This window comes from Bombina bombina, chromosome 10, assembly GCF_027579735.1.
Source record: "Bombina bombina isolate aBomBom1 chromosome 10, aBomBom1.pri, whole genome shotgun sequence".
NCBI lineage: Eukaryota > Metazoa > Chordata > Amphibia > Anura > Bombinatoridae > Bombina > Bombina bombina.
The window spans coordinates 6,665,576-6,682,957 of record NC_069508.1 but is presented as its reverse complement, the minus strand read 5'-3'; the positions used below and the strand labels follow the sequence as shown (position 1 = coordinate 6,682,957).

The window sequence follows — 17,382 nt, the reverse complement described above, 5'->3', positions numbered from 1 at the left end:
CAGATTAGTGGGTACAACAGGAGGCTGTATAGGGTTAGGGTGGTATACGGTGAGTGGCACCAGATTAGTGGGTACAACAGGAGGCTGTATAGGGTTAGGGTGGTATACGGTGAGTGGCACAAGATTAGTGGGTACAACAGGAGGCTGTATAGGGTTAGGGTGGTATACGGTGAGTGGCACCAGATTAGTGGGTACAACAGGAGGCTGTATAGGGTTAGGGTGGTATACGGTGAGTGGCACCAGATTAGTGGGTACAACAGGAGGCTTTATAGGGTTAGGGTGGTATACTGTGAGTGGCACCAGATTAGTGGGTACAACAGGAGGCTATATAGGGTTAGGGTGGTATACGGTGAGTGGCACCAGATTAGTGGGTACAACAGGAGGCTGTATAGGGTTAGGGTGGTATACTGTGAGTGGCACCAGATTAGTGGGTACAACAGGAGGCTGTATAGGGTTAGGGTGGTATACTGTGAGTGGCACCAGATTAGTGGGTACAACAGGAGGCTGTATAGGGTTAGGGTGGTGTACGGTGAGTGGCACCAGATTAGTGGGTACAACAGGAGGCTGTATAGGGTTAGGGTGGTATACGGTGAGTGGCACCAGATTAGTGGGTACAACAGGAGGCTGTATAGGGTTAGGGTGGTATACGGTGAGTGGCACCAGATTAGTGGGTACAACAGGAGGCTGTATAGGGTTAGGGTGGTATACGGTGAGTGGCACCAGATTAGTGGGTACAACAGGAGGCTGTATAGGGTTAGGGTGGTATACGGTGAGTGGCACCAGATTAGTGGGTACAACAGGAGGTATACGGTGAGTGGCCCTAGATTAGTGGGTACAACAGGAGGCTGTATAGGGTTAGGGTGGTATACGGTGAGTGGCACCAGATTAGTGGGTACAACAGGAGGCTGTATAGGGTTAGAGTGGTATACGGTGAGTGGCACCAGATTAGTGGGTACAACAGGAGGCTGTATAGGGTTAGGGTGGTATACGGTGAGTGGCACCAGATTAGTGGGTACAACAGGAGGCTGTATAGGGTTAGGGTGGTATACTGTGAGTGGCACCAGATTAGTGGGTACAACAGGAGGCTATATAGGGTTAGGGTGGTATACGGTGAGTGGCAAAAAATGTGAGGGGGTGCCCTATAAGGGGATATAACAGATATCCTACAAGGGTAATGCTAAATAGCCAATTATTATATTAGTACCAGCCTCAGAAGAGAAAGATAATGTAAAATATGCTAGTCAAAGACTATATAGTATATATAATAGCAACAGAATATATACCTCCTAAGAGAAAGACAAAATGTGGTAATATATAACACAATAATGATAGATGGCATAAAGCCTATATACCTCCTAAGAGAAAGAGAAATAAATGGTTAATAACAGACAAACGATATACAATGGTTAATATATAGTTCAGTCTCTTATAAACAACATTCACAATGATTTATGAATTAATGAGTCCAATGCGCTGTGTAGCAAACTTGTGGAGAAAAGTGGTACTCAAAGTGATATGATCTCTAATAGTGATGATGGAAAGTCACTAAGTTGAAAAACAGGCAGCTATCTGTGGAGATCCAGGCCGGGATCCAAAGCAGCAATCTACAAAGACAAGAAGAAACAGAAGCGCCACATGGCCCAATATTGTCTGGTCCAGAAGATAAATAAATGTATGTATACAAGGTAAACTCACATTTATAATAGCACCTCAAATAGAGCTATAACGGCAGTCTGGGATTTCTTACAGTCACCCAGTGGACCAATCTTCGGTAAGGATATGATGTCTAGATGAACAACATAAAAGGACATAGGTGCCTATATGGCCTAGTATTGTCTTGACACAGGTGGATCAGTATGTAAATGGAAAGGTACTCACATTTGTTGTAGCATCTCCTTTGATGCTATAGAGACAGGATGTCCAGCAGGCCTTGGTTTAAGTCTGGTGGGTGACCATATTGATCCCATCCTGTCTCTATAGCATCAAAGGAGATGCTACAACAAATGTGAGTACCTTTCCATTTACATACTGATCCACCTGTGTCAAGACAATACTAGGCCATATAGGCACCTATGTCCTTTTATGTTGTTCATCTAGACATCATATCCTTACCGAAGATTGGTCCACTGGGTGACTGTAAGAAATCCCAGACTGCCGTTATAGCACTATTTGAGGTGCTATTATAAATGTGAGTTTACCTTGTATACATACATTTATTTATCTTCTGGACCAGACAATATTGGGCCATGTGGCGCTTCTGTTTCTTCTTGTCTTTGTATACGGTGAGTGGCACCAGATTAGTGGGTACAACAGGAGGCTGTATAGGGTTAGGGTGGTATACGGTAAGTGGCACTAGATTAGTGGGTACAACAGGAGGCTGTATAGGGTTAGGGTGGTATACGGTGAGTGGCACCAGATTAGTGGGTACAACAGGAGGCTGTATAGGGTTAGGGTGGTATACGGTAAGTGGCACTAGATTAGTGGGTACAACAGGAGGCTGTATAGGGTTAGGGTGGTATACGATAAGTGGCACCAGATTAGTGGGTACAACAGGAGGCTGTATAGGGTTAGGGTGGTATACGGTGAGTGGCACCAGATTAGTGGGTACAACAGGAGGCTGTAATACAGTGAGTGGCACCAGATTAGTGGGCACAACAGGAGGCTGTATAGGGTTAGGGTGGTATACGGTGAGTGGCACCAGATTAGTGGGTACAACAGGAGGCTGTATAGGGTTAGGGTGGTATACGGTGAGTGGCACCAGATTAGTGGGTACAACAGGAGGCTGTAATACAGTGAGTGGCACCAGATTAGTGGGTACAACAGGAGGCTGTATAGGGTTGGGTGGTATACGGTGAGTGGCACCAGATTAGTGGGTACAGCAGGAGGCTATATAGGGTTAGGGTGGTATACAGTGAGTGGCACCAGATTAGTGGGTACAACAGGAGGCTGTATAGGGTTAGGGTTGTATACGGTGAGTGGCACCAGATTAGTGGGTACAACAGGAGGCTGTATAGGGTTAGGGTGGTATACAGTGAGTGGCACCAGATTATTGGGTACAACAGGAGGCTGTATAGGGTTGGGTGGTATACGGTGAGTGGCACCAGATTAGTGGGTACAACAGGAGGCTGTATAGGGTTGGGTGGTATACAGTGAGTGGCACCAGATTAGTGGGTACAACAGGAGGCTGTATAGGGTTAGGGTTGTATACGGTGAGTGGCACCAGATTAGTGGGTACAACAGGAGGCTGTATAGGGTTGGGTGGTATACAGTGAGTGGCACCAGATTAGTGGGTACAACAGGAGGCTGTATAGGGTTAGGGTTGTATACGGTGAGTAGCACCAGATTAGTGGGTACAACAGTAGGCTGTATAGGGTTAGGGTGGTATACGGTGAGTGGCACCAGATTAGTGGGTACAACAGGAAGCCGTATAGGGCTAGGGTGGTATACGGTGAGTGGCACCAGATTAGTGGGCTGTATATGGTTAGGCTTATGAGGCACCCTGTAAAAGGTTACAGGGTTTAAGGAGAGCAGAACGGCTGGAGGGGCCAAGAAAGGACCCTTTGAAGTTGCTCTATAACACCCTCCTAGCTCATTGTCTTTGGCCGAATGGATTCACTGAAGCTGGAAATCTCTGCTGATGGATGTCGCTGGGTTTCCATGGCAGGAAGTTTTTCTTTTCAGCTGTTTCCAAGGTGACCTTTGAGAGCATCTGAGAACAATTCAGTTGGGTGAGGACGGGGCTGAGAGTCTGTGGGAAAAATCAGAAGGGAAAGAAGCCTCCAACCCCCCAGATCTGGCACCTTTTGTAAGGGGGATTGTCTCTGTTAGACTCAAGCACCAGCGTTCTGTAAAACTGCACACAAGTATAAAACCGTACTAGAAGTATACACAGTGCTGCGGGTTTCTCATAAAGCAGTGGTACTGTGAGCAGGAAGCCACTAGCATGTTGTTGTGATAAACTTTTCATTTCTTAGGGTTGTGGAACATCACATGACACCTGGGGTGGGGCCCCTCTGTATGAGCGTGTGATTGGCTGGCAAGCATAGTGTTCTGCCAGGGCTCTAAATGCCCATAGAGGATTTGAGCTGGCGGGTATTGTCCTTCAATTTTCCCATAGCATTGCGGCTGGTATTCTACGTGTAACTGTGTATATACTGATCACCAGCACTGTGTACTTACCTTATTACTGTGTATATACTGATCACCAGCACTGTGTACTTACCTTATTACTGTGTATATACTGATCACCAGCACTGTGTACTTACCTTATTACTGTGTATATACTAATCACCAGCACTGTGTACTTACCTTATAACTGTATATATACTGATCACCAGCACTGTGTACTTACCTTATTACTGTGTATATACTGATCACCAGCACTGTGTACTTACCTTATTACTGTGTATATACTAATCACCAGCACTGTGTACTTACCTTATAACTGTATATATACTGATCACCAGCACTGTGTACTTACCTTATTACTGTGTATATACTAATCACCAGCACTGTGTACTTACCTTATTACTGTGTATATACTAATCACCAGCACTGTGTACTTACCTTATTACTGTATATATACTAATCACCAGCACTGTGTACTTACCTTATAACTGTATATATACTAATCACCAGCACTGTGTACTTATCTTATTACTGTGTATATACTGATCACCAGCACTGTGTACTTACCTTATAACTGTATATATACTAATCACCAGCACTGTGTACTTACCTTATTACTGTGTATATACTAATCACCAGCACTGTGTACTTACCTTATTACTGTGTATATACTGATCACCAGCACTGTGTACTTACCTTATAACTGTATATATACTAATCACCAGCACTGTGTACTTACCTTATTACTGTATATATACTAATCACCAGCACTGTGTACTTACCTTATTACTGTGTATATACTGATCACCAGCACTGTGTACTTACCTTATAACTGTATATATACTGATCACCAGCACTGTGTACTTACCTTATAACTGTATATATACTGATCACCAGCACTGTGTACTTACCTTATTACTGTGTATATACTGATCACCAGCACTGTGTACTTACCTTATTACTGTGTATATACTGATCACTAGCACTGTGTACTTACCTTATTACTGTGTATATACTGATCACCAGCACTGTGTACTTACCTTTATAAGTGTGTATATACTTTGCCCCGATCTGGGTATGTACTGACTGTGCGCCCCCTGAGCTGGGTATGTACTGACTGTGCGCCCCCTGAGCTGGGTATGTACTGACTGTGCCCCCTGAGCTGGGTATGTACTGACTGTGCCCCCTGAGCTGGGTATGTACTGACTGTGCCCCCTGAGCTGGTTATGTACTGACTGTGCCCCCTGAGCTGGGTATGTACTGACTGTGCCCCCTGAGCTGGGTATGTACTGAGTGTGCCCCTGAGCTGGTTATGTACTGACTGTGCCCCCTGAGCTGGGTATGTACTGACTGTGCCCCCTGAGCTGGGTATGTACTGACTGTGCCCCCTGAGCTGGGTATGTACTGACTGTGCCCCCTGAGCTGGGTATGTACTGACTGTGCGCCCCCTGAGCTGGGTATGTACTGACTGTGCCCCCTGAGCTGGGTATGTACTGACTGTGCCCCCTGAGCTGGGTATGTACTGACTGTGCCCCCTGAGCTGGTTATGTACTGAGTGTGCCCCTGAGCTGGGTATGTACTGACTGTGCCCCCTGAGCTGGGTATGTACTGACTGTGCCCCCTGAGCTGGTTATGTACTGACTGTGCCCCCTGAGCTGGGTATGTACTGACTGTGCCCCCTGAGCTGGGTATGTACTGACTGTGCCCCCTGAGCTGGTTATGTACTGACTGTGCGCCCCCTGAGCTGGGTATGTACTGACTGTGCCCCCTGAGCTGGGTATGTACTGACTGTGCCCCCTGAGCTGGGTATGTACTGACTGTGCCCCCTGAGCTGGGTATGTACTGACTGTGCCCCCTGAGCTTGTATGGCTATGTAGTAATATTGACTTATGCATTGTACCACTTTGTGCCATGCTCACATATAGCTGTTTATATGGAGATGCTCACCGTTTCTCTCCTATCTTAGGCTTGTCACATCATGGAGGATACTCCCATAATGCACTGCTCTATGCTCTGAAACACTGTGGAATCCGCCATATAGACACAGCCAAGAGATACGGTAATGAGGAACTTGTGGGGAAGGCCATAGCTGAGAGTGGGGTGAGGAGAGAGGATCTCTGGCTTACCACCAAGCTGTGGCCAGGAGACTATGGTTATGAGAATGCACTGCAAGCGTGCCAGGACTCGTGCACCAAGCTTGGTGTCAGCTATTTAGGTACGTACACCACATGCCTTCTTTTCTCATTCTGTTCTGCCATGTTCTTTCAGGGCTACCAGCTTCAGAGGTCAGTAGGCTACCAATTATAATGCTACTTACTGACCTTTTTATTGGCTAATCTAGTGCTGAGGACACTGAACATTGCAGCATCACCTGTAGTTTTCTGGTCCACTTGTAGCCCCTCCCTTAACTGCTCCATATAGCTCCTCCCCTGATCGATCTGTATAGCCCCTCCCTTAATTGCTCTCTATAGCTCCTCCCCCAACTGCTCCCAATAGCCCCACCCTTAAACACTATAGCTCCTCCCTTAACTGCTCCCTAAAGCCCCTCTCCATCTGCTTTATATAGCTCCTCCCCTAATCACTCTGTATAGCCCTTACCCTGTAAATAGCAGTAAAGTATGAAGCTATGTTAGCACTTCCCTTTGAATGTGGTGACGCTGTGTCACCTCAGGGGATGCAAGCTGCTCTTTTCCTCTGTGAAACCTGCCTTCTTTCACCTCCAAAATAAAAAGCTCACAATGGTGTAGCACATTTCAAATAAAATGGTAGGCACACAAACAGGTCATACTCACAGGATTTCAGTTTTAAATCCGCCTTTTATTAAAACCATCACAACGGTATCTTCAGATTTTATTCAAATATAGCTCAACGCGTTTCGTCAAAACAAGCCTTGCTCAAGAGCATAAAATCATGGCTTGTTTTACCGTAACGCGTTGAGCTATATTTGAATAAAATCTGAAGATACCGTTGTGATGGTTTTAATAAAAGGCGGATTTAAAACTGAAATCCTGTGAGTATGACCTGTTTGTGTGCCTACCATTTTATTTGAAATGTGCTACACCATTGTGAGCTTTTTATTTTAGAGGTAAAAGGCAGGTTTCAGAGGAAAAGAGCAGCTTGCATCCCCTGAGGTGACACAGCGTCACCACATTCGATATTTTATAGCCCTTATCCTAACTGCTCTCTATAGCCCCTCCCCTAATTGCTCTTTATAGCCCCTCCCCTAACTGCTCTAGATAGCTCCTCCCCTAATTGCCCTCTATAGCCCCTCCCCTAACATCTCACTAGCACCATATACACACATATATATATATATATATATATATATATATATATATATATATATATATATATATATATATATATATATACAGATTTCAATTGTTAACTTCATGTCTCAGATTGTTTTGCCTTAACAGAAATCTCAAGGCCTTCTGAGCTCACACTCACGCATGGATGTCTCTGTGGGGCTGTTGATACTCATGTACACCCATAAGTTCTTCCTACAGGGTCCCACACCATTGACTTTTTTGTTATCCCCAGATCTATATTTGATGCACTGGCCTGATGCTCACCTGCCTGGTAAAAAAGCCTGTGAGGTGCGTGCAGAGACGTGGCGGGCACTAGAAGACCTGTATGCGAAAGGTGAGTCATAAGCTTCTGGGCAAGCCTTATAAGCAGTGTGTGTGTGTGGGGGGTGTTACTGTTCTATAAAAAAAATAGCCTTACTTACAATTCAGGCTCATTCTCTAAAGATCAAGCTCACCTGCTGAAGGTTAGACTCAGGTCAGGCTCACTCTGAATGTCAGATTCACCTGCTGAAGGTTAGACTCAGGTCAGACTCACTCTGAATGTCAGATTCACCTGCTGAAGGTTAGACTCAGGTCAGGCTCACTCTGAATGTCAGATTCACCTGCTGAAGGTTAGATTTAGGTCAGGCTCACTCTGAATGTCAGATTCACCTGCTGAAGGTTAGACTCAGGTCAGACTCACTATGAATGTCAGATTCACCTGCTGAAGGTTAGACTCAGGTCAGACTCACTCTGAATGTCAGATTCACCTGCTGAAGGTTAGACTCAGGTCAGGCTCACTCTGAATGTCAGATTCACCTGCTGAAGGTTAGATTTAGGTCAGGCTCACTATGAATGTCAGATTCACCTGCTGAAGGTTAGATTTAGGTCAGACTCACTCTGAATGTCAGATTCACCTGCTGAAGGTTAGATTTAGGTCAGGCTCACTCTGAATGTCAGATTCACCTGCTGAAGGTTAGATTTAGGTCAGGCTCACTATGAATGTCAGATTCACCTGCTGAAGGTTAGATTTAGGTCAGGCTCACTCTGAATGTCAGATTCACCTGCTGAAGGTTAGATTTAGGTCAGGCTCACTCTGAATGTCAGATTCACCTGCTGAAGGTTAGATTTAGGTCAGGCTCACTCTGAATGTCAGATTCACCTGCTGAAGGTTAGATTTAGGTCAGGCTCACTATGAATGTCAGATTCACCTGCTGAAGGTTAGATTTAGGTCAGGCTCACTATGAATGTCAGATTCACCTGCTGAAGGTTAGATTTAGGTCAGGCTCACTCTGAATGTCAGATTCACCTGCTGAAGGTTAGACTCAGGTCAGGCTCACTCTGAATGTCAGATTCACCTGCTGAAGGTTAGATTTAGGTCAGGCTCACTATGAATGTCAGATTCACCTGCTGAAGGTTAGATTTAGGTCAGACTCACTCTGAATGTCAGATTCACCTGCTGAAGGTTAGATTTAGGTCAGGCTCACTCTGAATGTCAGATTCACCTGCTGAAGGTTAGATTTAGGTCAGGCTCACTATGAATGTCAGATTCACCTGCTGAAGGTTAGACTCAGGCTCACTCTGAATGTCAGATTCACCTGCTGAAGGTTAGATTTAGGTCAGGCTCACTATGAATGTCAGATTCACCTGCTGAAGGTTAGATTTAGGTCAGGCTCACTCTGAATGTCAGATTCACCTGCTGAAGGTTAGATTTAGGTCAGGCTCACTCTGAATGTCAGATTCACCTGCTGAAGGTTAGATTTAGGTCAGGCTCACTATGAATGTCAGATTCACCTGCTGAAGGTTAGACTCAGGTCAGGCTCACTCTGAATTTCAGATTCACCTGCTGAAGGTTAGACTCAGGTCAGACTCACTATGAATGTCAGATTCACCTGCTGAAGGTTAGATTTAGGTCAGGCTCACTATGAATGTCAGATTCACCTGCTGAAGGTTAGATTTAGGTCAGACTCACTATGAATGTCAGATTCACCTGCTGAAGGTTAGACTCAGGCTCACTCTGAATGTCAGATTCACCTGCTGAAGGTTAGATTTAGGTCAGGCTCACTATGAATGTCAGATTCACCTGCTGAAGGTTAGATTTAGGTCAGACTCACTCTGAATGTCAGATTCACCTGCTGAAGGTTAGATTTAGGTCAGACTCACTATGAATGTCAGATTCACCTGCTGAAGGTTAGATTTAGGTCAGACTCACTATGAATGTCAGATTCACCTGCTGAAGGTTAGACTCAGGTCAGACTCACTATGAATGTCAGATTCACCTGCTGAAGGTTAGATTTAGGTCAGGCTCACTCTGAATGTCAGATTCACCTGCTGAAGGTTAGATTTAGGTCAGACTCACTATGAATGTCAGATTCACCTGCTGAAGGTTAGATTTAGGTCAGGCTCACTCTGAATGTCAGATTCACCTGCTGAAGGTTAGATTTAGGTCAGACTCACTCTGAATGTCAGATTCACCTGCTGAAGGTTAGATTTAGGTCAGACTCACTATGAATGTCAGATTCACCTGCTGAAGGTTAGACTCAGGTCAGGCTCACTATGAATGTCAGATTCACCTGCTGAAGGTTAGACTCAGGTCAGGCTCACTCTGAATGTCAGATTCACCTGCTGAAGGTTAGACTCAGGTCAGGCTCACTATGAATGTCAGATTCACCTGCTGAAGGTTAGATTTAGGTCAGGCTCACTCTGAATGTCAGATTCACCTGCTGAAGGTTAGATTTAGGTCAGACTCACTATGAATGTCAGATTCACCTGCTGAAGGTTAGATTTAGGTCAGACTCACTATGAATGTCAGATTCACCTGCTGAAGGTTAGACTCAGGTCAGACTCACTATGAATGTCAGATTCACCTGCTGAAGGTTAGATTTAGGTCAGGCTCACTCTGAATGTCAGATTCACCTGCTGAAGGTTAGATTTAGGTCAGACTCACTATGAATGTCAGATTCACCTGCTGAAGGTTAGATTTAGGTCAGGCTCACTCTGAATGTCAGATTCACCTGCTGAAGGTTAGATTTAGGTCAGGCTCACTCTGAATGTCAGATTCACCTGCTGAAGGTTAGATTTAGGTCAGGCTCACTATGAATGTCAGATTCACCTGCTGAAGGTTAGATTTAGGTCAGGCTCACTATGAATGTCAGATTCACCTGCTGAAGGTTAGATTTAGGTCAGGCTCACTCTGAATGTCAGATTCACCTGCTGAAGGTTAGATTTAGGTCAGGCTCACTATGAATGTCAGATTCACCTGCTGAAGGTTAGATTTAGGTCAGGCTCACTATGAATGTCAGATTCACCTGCTGAAGGTTAGACTCAGGTCAGACTCACTCTGAATGTCAGATTCACCTGCTGAAGGTTAGATTTAGGTCAGGCTCACTATGAATGTCAGATTCACCTGCTGAAGGTTAGATTTAGGTCAGGCTCACTCTGAATGTCAGATTCACCTGCTGAAGGTTAGATTTAGGTCAGACTCACTCTGAATGTCAGATTCACCTGCTGAAGGTTAGATTTAGGTCAGGCTCACTCTGAATGTCAGATTCACCTGCTGAAGGTTAGATTTAGGTCAGACTCACTATGAATGTCAGATTCACCTGCTGAAGGTTAGATTTAGGTCAGGCTCACTATGAATGTCAGATTCACCTGCTGAAGGTTAGATTTAGGTCAGACTCACTATGAATGTCAGATTCACCTGCTGAAGGTTAGACTCAGGTCAGACTCACTATGAATGTCAGATTCACCTGCTGAAGCTTAGACTCAGGTCAGACTCACTATGAATGTCAGATTCACCTGCTGAAGGTTAGACTCAGGTCAGGCTCACTCTGAATGTCAGATTCACCTGCGGTACGTTAGATTTAGGTCAGGCTCACTATGAATGTCAGATTCACCTGCTGAAGGTTAGACTCAGGTCAGGCTCACTCTGAATGTCAGATTCACCTGCTGAAGGTTAGATTTAGGTCAGGCTCACTCTGAATGTCAGATTCACCTGCTGAAGGTTAGATTTAGGTCAGGCTCACTCTGAATGTCAGATTCACCTGCTGAAGGTTAGATTTAGGTCAGGCTCACTCTGAATGTCAGATTCACCTGCTGAAGGTTAGACTCAGGTCAGGCTCACTCTGAATGTCAGATTCACCTGCTGAAGGTTAGACTCAGGTCAGACTCACTCTGAATGTCAGATTCACCTGCTGAAGGTTAGATTTAGGTCAGGCTCACTATGAATGTCAGATTCACCTGCTGAAGGTTAGATTTAGGTCAGACTCACTCTGAATGTCAGATTCACCTGCTGAAGGTTAGATTTAGGTCAGGCTCACTATGAATGTCAGATTCACCTGCTGAAGGTTAGATTTAGGTCAGGCTCACTCTGAATGTCAGATTCACCTGCTGAAGGTTAGATTTAGGTCAGGCTCACTCTGAATGTCAGATTCACCTGCTGAAGGTTAGATTTAGGTCAGGCTCACTATGAATGTCAGATTCACCTGCTGAAGGTTAGGGTAAAGTCAGATTCGCTCAATGAAGGCCAAACTCATCGGTTTTGAAGGTTAGACTGAAATCGGGCTCATACTCTGAAGGTCATGCTCACCTATTGTAGGTCAAGCTGTTCCATTGAAAGTTAGGCTGAGGTCAGGCTCGCTTGCTGAAGGTCATGCTCACCGTTTGAAGGATATGGTGAGATAGGACTTACTCATCGAAGGTTCGATTGAGATTAGGCTCGCCTGCTGCAGTTCAAGCTTACCTGTTGAAAATATAGGGTGAGGCCAAACTCACTTACTAAAGGTCAGGATTATCTGCTCGAGGTCAGGCTAACTCTCTAGAGGTCAAGGTTACCCACTGAAGATTAAGCTGAGGTCATGCTCACCTGTTAAAGGTTAAGCTCAAGTCATTCTCACCTTCTGGAGGTCAGGTTTACTCAGTCTTACCTGATGGAGATCTAGTTCAGGTTATGCCCACCTCCTAAAGGTCAAGCTTAGGTCAGGCTCACCCGCTGGATGTCAGACTTATCTGCTGGTGGTCAGACTCAGGTGATACCCTCTGAAGGTCAGGGTAAGGTCTGCCACTTTCATTAGAGGTCAGGCAGTGTGTCTGTATGCAAGTCTCTCGCGGGCTATCACCAGAGCCAGAAGCTTCAGAGTATTTAGTCTTCTGCATCATTACTGGCTGATACACAACAGCCAGAAGTGCAATGTTTGATGTAAAAATACATTATTTTTGAGATACCCTGTGACTAGGGCACCTTGAGACCTCTGTCACTAGAGTTCTGCACCCTTGCCCAGGTGTTTGCTAGATTTTGCCCCCAGTGACATGGTCACTAAATGTAAAACATGTCTGTACATTACACGTGATGGTGGCGACTCTGAGAAAGCTTATTTCCTGTGTAATTCTGCATCACCATTGGTAACAAAAACCCAGTAACATGTGGCCATGAAACTGATTCATTAATGTCCAGTGAAAGAGAGAGGCAGGTCACTGGTGACCACTTGTGATAACCCCAGTAATATGCGGCTATGAAGCTGATTCATTAATGTCCAGTGAAAGAGAGAGGCAGGTTTCCGTTGACCACTTGTGATGACCCTAGTAATGTGCGGCCATTACGCCGATTCACTAATGTCCAGTGAGAGAGAGGCAGGTCGCCAATGACCACTTGCAATGACCCCAGTAATATGCCGCCATGAAACTGATCTACTAATGTCCAGTGACAGAGAGGCAGGTTGCCGATGACCTCAGTGATATACAGCCGTGATGCTGATTCACTAATGTCCAGTGACAAAGAGAGGCAGGTCGCCGGTGACCTCAGTAATTTGCAGCCGTGACACTGATTCACTAATGTCCAGTGACAAAGAGAGGCAGGTCGCCGATGACCACTTGTGATGACCTCAGTAATATGCAGCCGTGACGCTGTATCACTAATGTCCAGTGACAAAGAGAGGCAGGTTGCTGGTGACCACTTGTGATGACCTCAGTAATATGCAGCTGTGACGCTGATTCACTAATGTCCAGTGACAAAGAGAGGCAGGTCGCTGATGACCACTTGTGATGACCTCAGTAATATGCAGCCGTGACACTGATTCACTAATGTCCTGTAACAAAGAGAGGCAGGTCACCGGTGACCACTTGTGATGTGCCACTAGAATTGGCTGATATTGTATCACTTGGATCGTGGGCTGTGCAGGATAACTACAGCCGTCAGATTCAGACGTCTGAGCAGGAAACTGTTTATCACATTCCAAGAATGCAATAAAACCAGTGACAGTCAGTTTTCTGCAGCCTCGATGTATTATTTAACCGTCCATGTCTGAGCCTGACTGATAAGGAGCATTCAGGGGGCCGATCACACACACTAACAGTGCAGTGACATTATCGCGTGCATCAGGGACACTCACAGGGAATACATGAGAGAGCTTGTAAGGGCACAGATCTAAGCAAACAAATGCAGATGAGTAATATAGGAAGTGTGTGGTACTGGACCTATAGATTAATAGGTCATCTGTGGCATTCCCTATAGATTTACATAATTATGTTTGGCACCTATAGAACCACATATACTGTAGGTCAGTGTTTTTCAACCAGTGTGCCGTGAGAGATCCTCAGGTGTGCCACGGCAGACTGACAACAGTGTGACATATTTTTTAAACTTTGCTTGTTTTTTACTCCCAGTGCAGGGGTAGTTTGTAGGAGGCATGGCATAACAGCACAATACATACAGTATGTGTGTGTTTGTGTGTATGTGTATATATATATGCTGTATTAGGCTACAATGTGTGATTTTTTTTTTAACATTTTGGGATGGTGGTGTGCCACAGGATTTTTTAATGTAAAAAAGTGTGCTACGGAAAAAAAAAGGTTAAAAATCACTGCTGTAGGTAACCTGTGAAGTTCTCTATGGATTCACATATAGATTACCTGTGGTGTTCCCCCTATAGATCCATTTATAGGTAACCTGTGATGGTTGCTCTATAGATTAATAGGTAAGTAATCAGTGATATTACCTCTATAGATTTACATAGGGCTAGATTACAAGTGGAGCGCTAATTTATTGTGTGCCCAAAACCAGGCAAATTCGCCCGTTTTTACAGGCGCGCGATAAATAACTAGCTATTAAGTGGTCCGAAAATTAACCAGAGATCAGATCTTTGTTTCATTTTCTAAAAGTGCCCCAATTACCCTTAAAATAAAGTATATTTTATAATTTAATTTTTTTTTTTTTTTTAATAAAAACAAACAAAAAACTGCACTAAGCAGTTTTTGGGAGCTAAAGTTGGCGGGTGTGGGAGTGAAAAAAAACGGCACTGAAAAGTGCATTGACATTGCTCTCTATGGGACTGTGTGTTCTCAGTAAATATATATGTAAATGGTTATATACATAAATATTTGTGTTAATATGTGTATATACACATACAAACACAAATATATACTGTATGTATTCACATATAAATATATTTATATTTGCTGCCCATGGCATGAGAAAGAAGCTCCCATTGGAACCTATGGAAGCACGCTCTTGTGGGCACAATGAGTCTGTGTAATGCGAACGTGAAGTCATGTTCGCGTTGCACCTAACTTGAAATACCAGCGCACATTTGCGTGCGCTGGTATTACTAATTTTGCACTCATACATGCACTATAATCTAGTCCATATTGTTTGGTGCCATATAGATTCATAAACGGAACAAAAAAAAAAGAAAAAAGAGGAAAAATAAATAGTGAAATTACATTACAAATTTATTGTACAACTCATATTTTTTTTATGGAGAATTTATATCTTAATGTCTCGTGCACGTTTGTGTGTGTATAAATGTGTATATATACACAAAACTGGCACTCGCTGGTCTTTCCAAAAAAGTATTTTACTGTGAAAGAAGTGACGTTTCGGGGACAAAGTATCCCATATATATATTTGTGTGTATATAAAGGATAGAGAGAAATATATATATATAATTTATGTGCTTGGCTTGGAAATCTCAGGAGCAAATGTGCAAGACTCTCTCACACTCTCTCACTCTTACTTTCTCTCATATGTATGCCTTCTCCTTTCTCAGGAATATGCCGCTCTATTGGTGTTAGTAATTTTCTCATCCATCACCTGGAGCAGCTGATTGAAGACTGCAATGTGGTTCCTCACCTAAACCAGGTCAGTACTCTAGTGGCTTCTCACTGAATGGGGCACAGAAACGCAGGATCCTTGGAAAAGAGTTTGTGTTTAATACAACTCTAATTCAGTGCTTGTATTTTATGGAGTTTGCTCAAGAAGAATTCTTGTAGACTGAATGGATAAAATAGTTTTAAAGGAAAGCCAAAATATATGGAATTGACTTTGTCTAGGAGCTTATGGTTTGGTTGGAGCTTCCTTTAGAGCAGAGCTTAGGGCTTGGTTAGATCTTTCTTTAAAACAGAGCTTATGGCTGGTTAGAGCTTCCTTTAGAGTAGAGCTTAGGGTTTGGTTAGAGCTTCCTTTAGAGCAGAGCTTAGGGCTTGGTTAGAGCTTCCTTTAAAACAGAGCTTTAGGGCTGGTTAGAGCTTCCTTTAGAGTAGAGCTTAGGGTTTGGTTAGAGCTTCCTTTAGAGTAGAGCTTAGGGTTTGGTTAGAGCTTCCTTTAGAGTAGAGCTTAGGGTTTGGTTAGAGCTTCCTTTAGAGCAGAGCTTAGGGCTTGGTTAGAGCTTCCTTTAAAACAGAGCTTTAGGGCTGGTTAGAGCTTCCTTTAGAGTAGAGCGTATGGTTTGCTTAGAGCTTCCTTTAGAGCAGAGCTTAGGGTTTGGTTAGAGCTTCCTTTAGAGCAGAGCTTAGGGCTTGGTTAGAGCTTCCTTTAGAGCAGAGCTTAGGGCTTGGTTAGAGCTTCCTTTAAAACAGAGCTTTAGGGCTGGTTAGAGCTTCCTTTAGAGTAGAGCTTAGGGTTTGGTTAGAGCTTCCTTTAGAGTAGAGCTTAGGGTTTGGTTAGAGCTTCCTTTAGAGCAGAGCTTAGGGCTTGGTTAGAGCTTCCTTTAAAACAGAGCTTAGGGCTGGTTAGAGCTTCCTTTAGAGTAGAGCTTAGGGTTTGGTTAGAGCTTCATTTAGAGTATAGCTTAGGGTTTGGTTGGAGCTTCCTTTAGAGCAGATCTTAGGGTTTGGTTAGAGCTTCCTTTAGAGTAGAGCTTAGGTTTGGTTGGAGCGTCCTTTAAAGCAAAGCTTAGGGATTGGTTGAAGCCTCCCTTAGAGCAGAGATTATGGTTTGGTTGGAGCTTCCTTTAGAGTAGAGCTTAGGATACAGTTCTAGATTTATGTAGAGCTTAAGGCTTGGATGCAGCTTCCTTTAGAGCAGAGATTAGGGCTCTGCTGGAGCTTCCCGTAGCGCTTAGGGCTTGGTTGGAGCTTTCTGTAGAGCAGAGCTTAGGGCTTGGTTGGAGCTTTCTGTAGAGCAGAGCTTAGGGCTTGGTTGGAGCTTCCTGTAGAGCAGAGCTTAGGGCTTGGTTGGAGCTTCCTGTAGAGTATAGCTTAGGACTTGGTTTTAACATGAGTAATGCTTGGGGCATGAGGAAGAATATGTTTAAATGTTTGGTACTAGATAGAAAGATCTTTAGAAAACAATTGAACATTAGTATGGCAATACAGGGGCCAAGCTAGGGTGTACTTCAGATGAGAACTTTGTGCCTTTTTCTTGAGGTGAGCTTCATAACTGTTTGATACAAATCTGAATGATGAGTAGGGTGGGGGACATGGACAGTTGATACTCAGTTAATAGTCTTTTAGTATTATTATTATCGGTTATTTGTAGAGCACCAACAGATTCCGCAACGCTAGTTCCTTTGAAATCTACACGGCTATATGTTGTGAAACTGATATAACACCCCACACAGCAGGTATAAAGCTGGAAAGGGACTTTTTAGCTAGAGAAAACCTTGGATTTGTTTTGGGACTTTCTCTAGTTGCAGTGATGGGATATGACTGTGTTCCTGGGTTGAGATTTGTATAATAAGGGGGATTTCAG

The 17,382-nt window shown here is 44.1% G+C and overlaps 1 protein-coding gene across 1 annotated transcript in view; it reads left to right on the top strand.

The window, feature by feature from the left end:
* Nucleotides 1-15,552, top strand: part of LOC128640875 (uncharacterized oxidoreductase ZK1290.5) — a gene marked incomplete at its 3' end in the record, with an annotated part of 22,726 nt that extends 7,174 nt beyond the window's left edge. The window contains 3 exon segments of the mRNA XM_053693325.1: nucleotides 6,095-6,343; nucleotides 7,672-7,773; nucleotides 15,461-15,552. Of these exon segments, the coding sequence (XP_053549300.1) occupies nucleotides 6,095-6,343; nucleotides 7,672-7,773; nucleotides 15,461-15,552 (443 nt within the window).
* Between the last annotated feature and the right edge of the window lie 1,830 nt (nucleotides 15,553-17,382).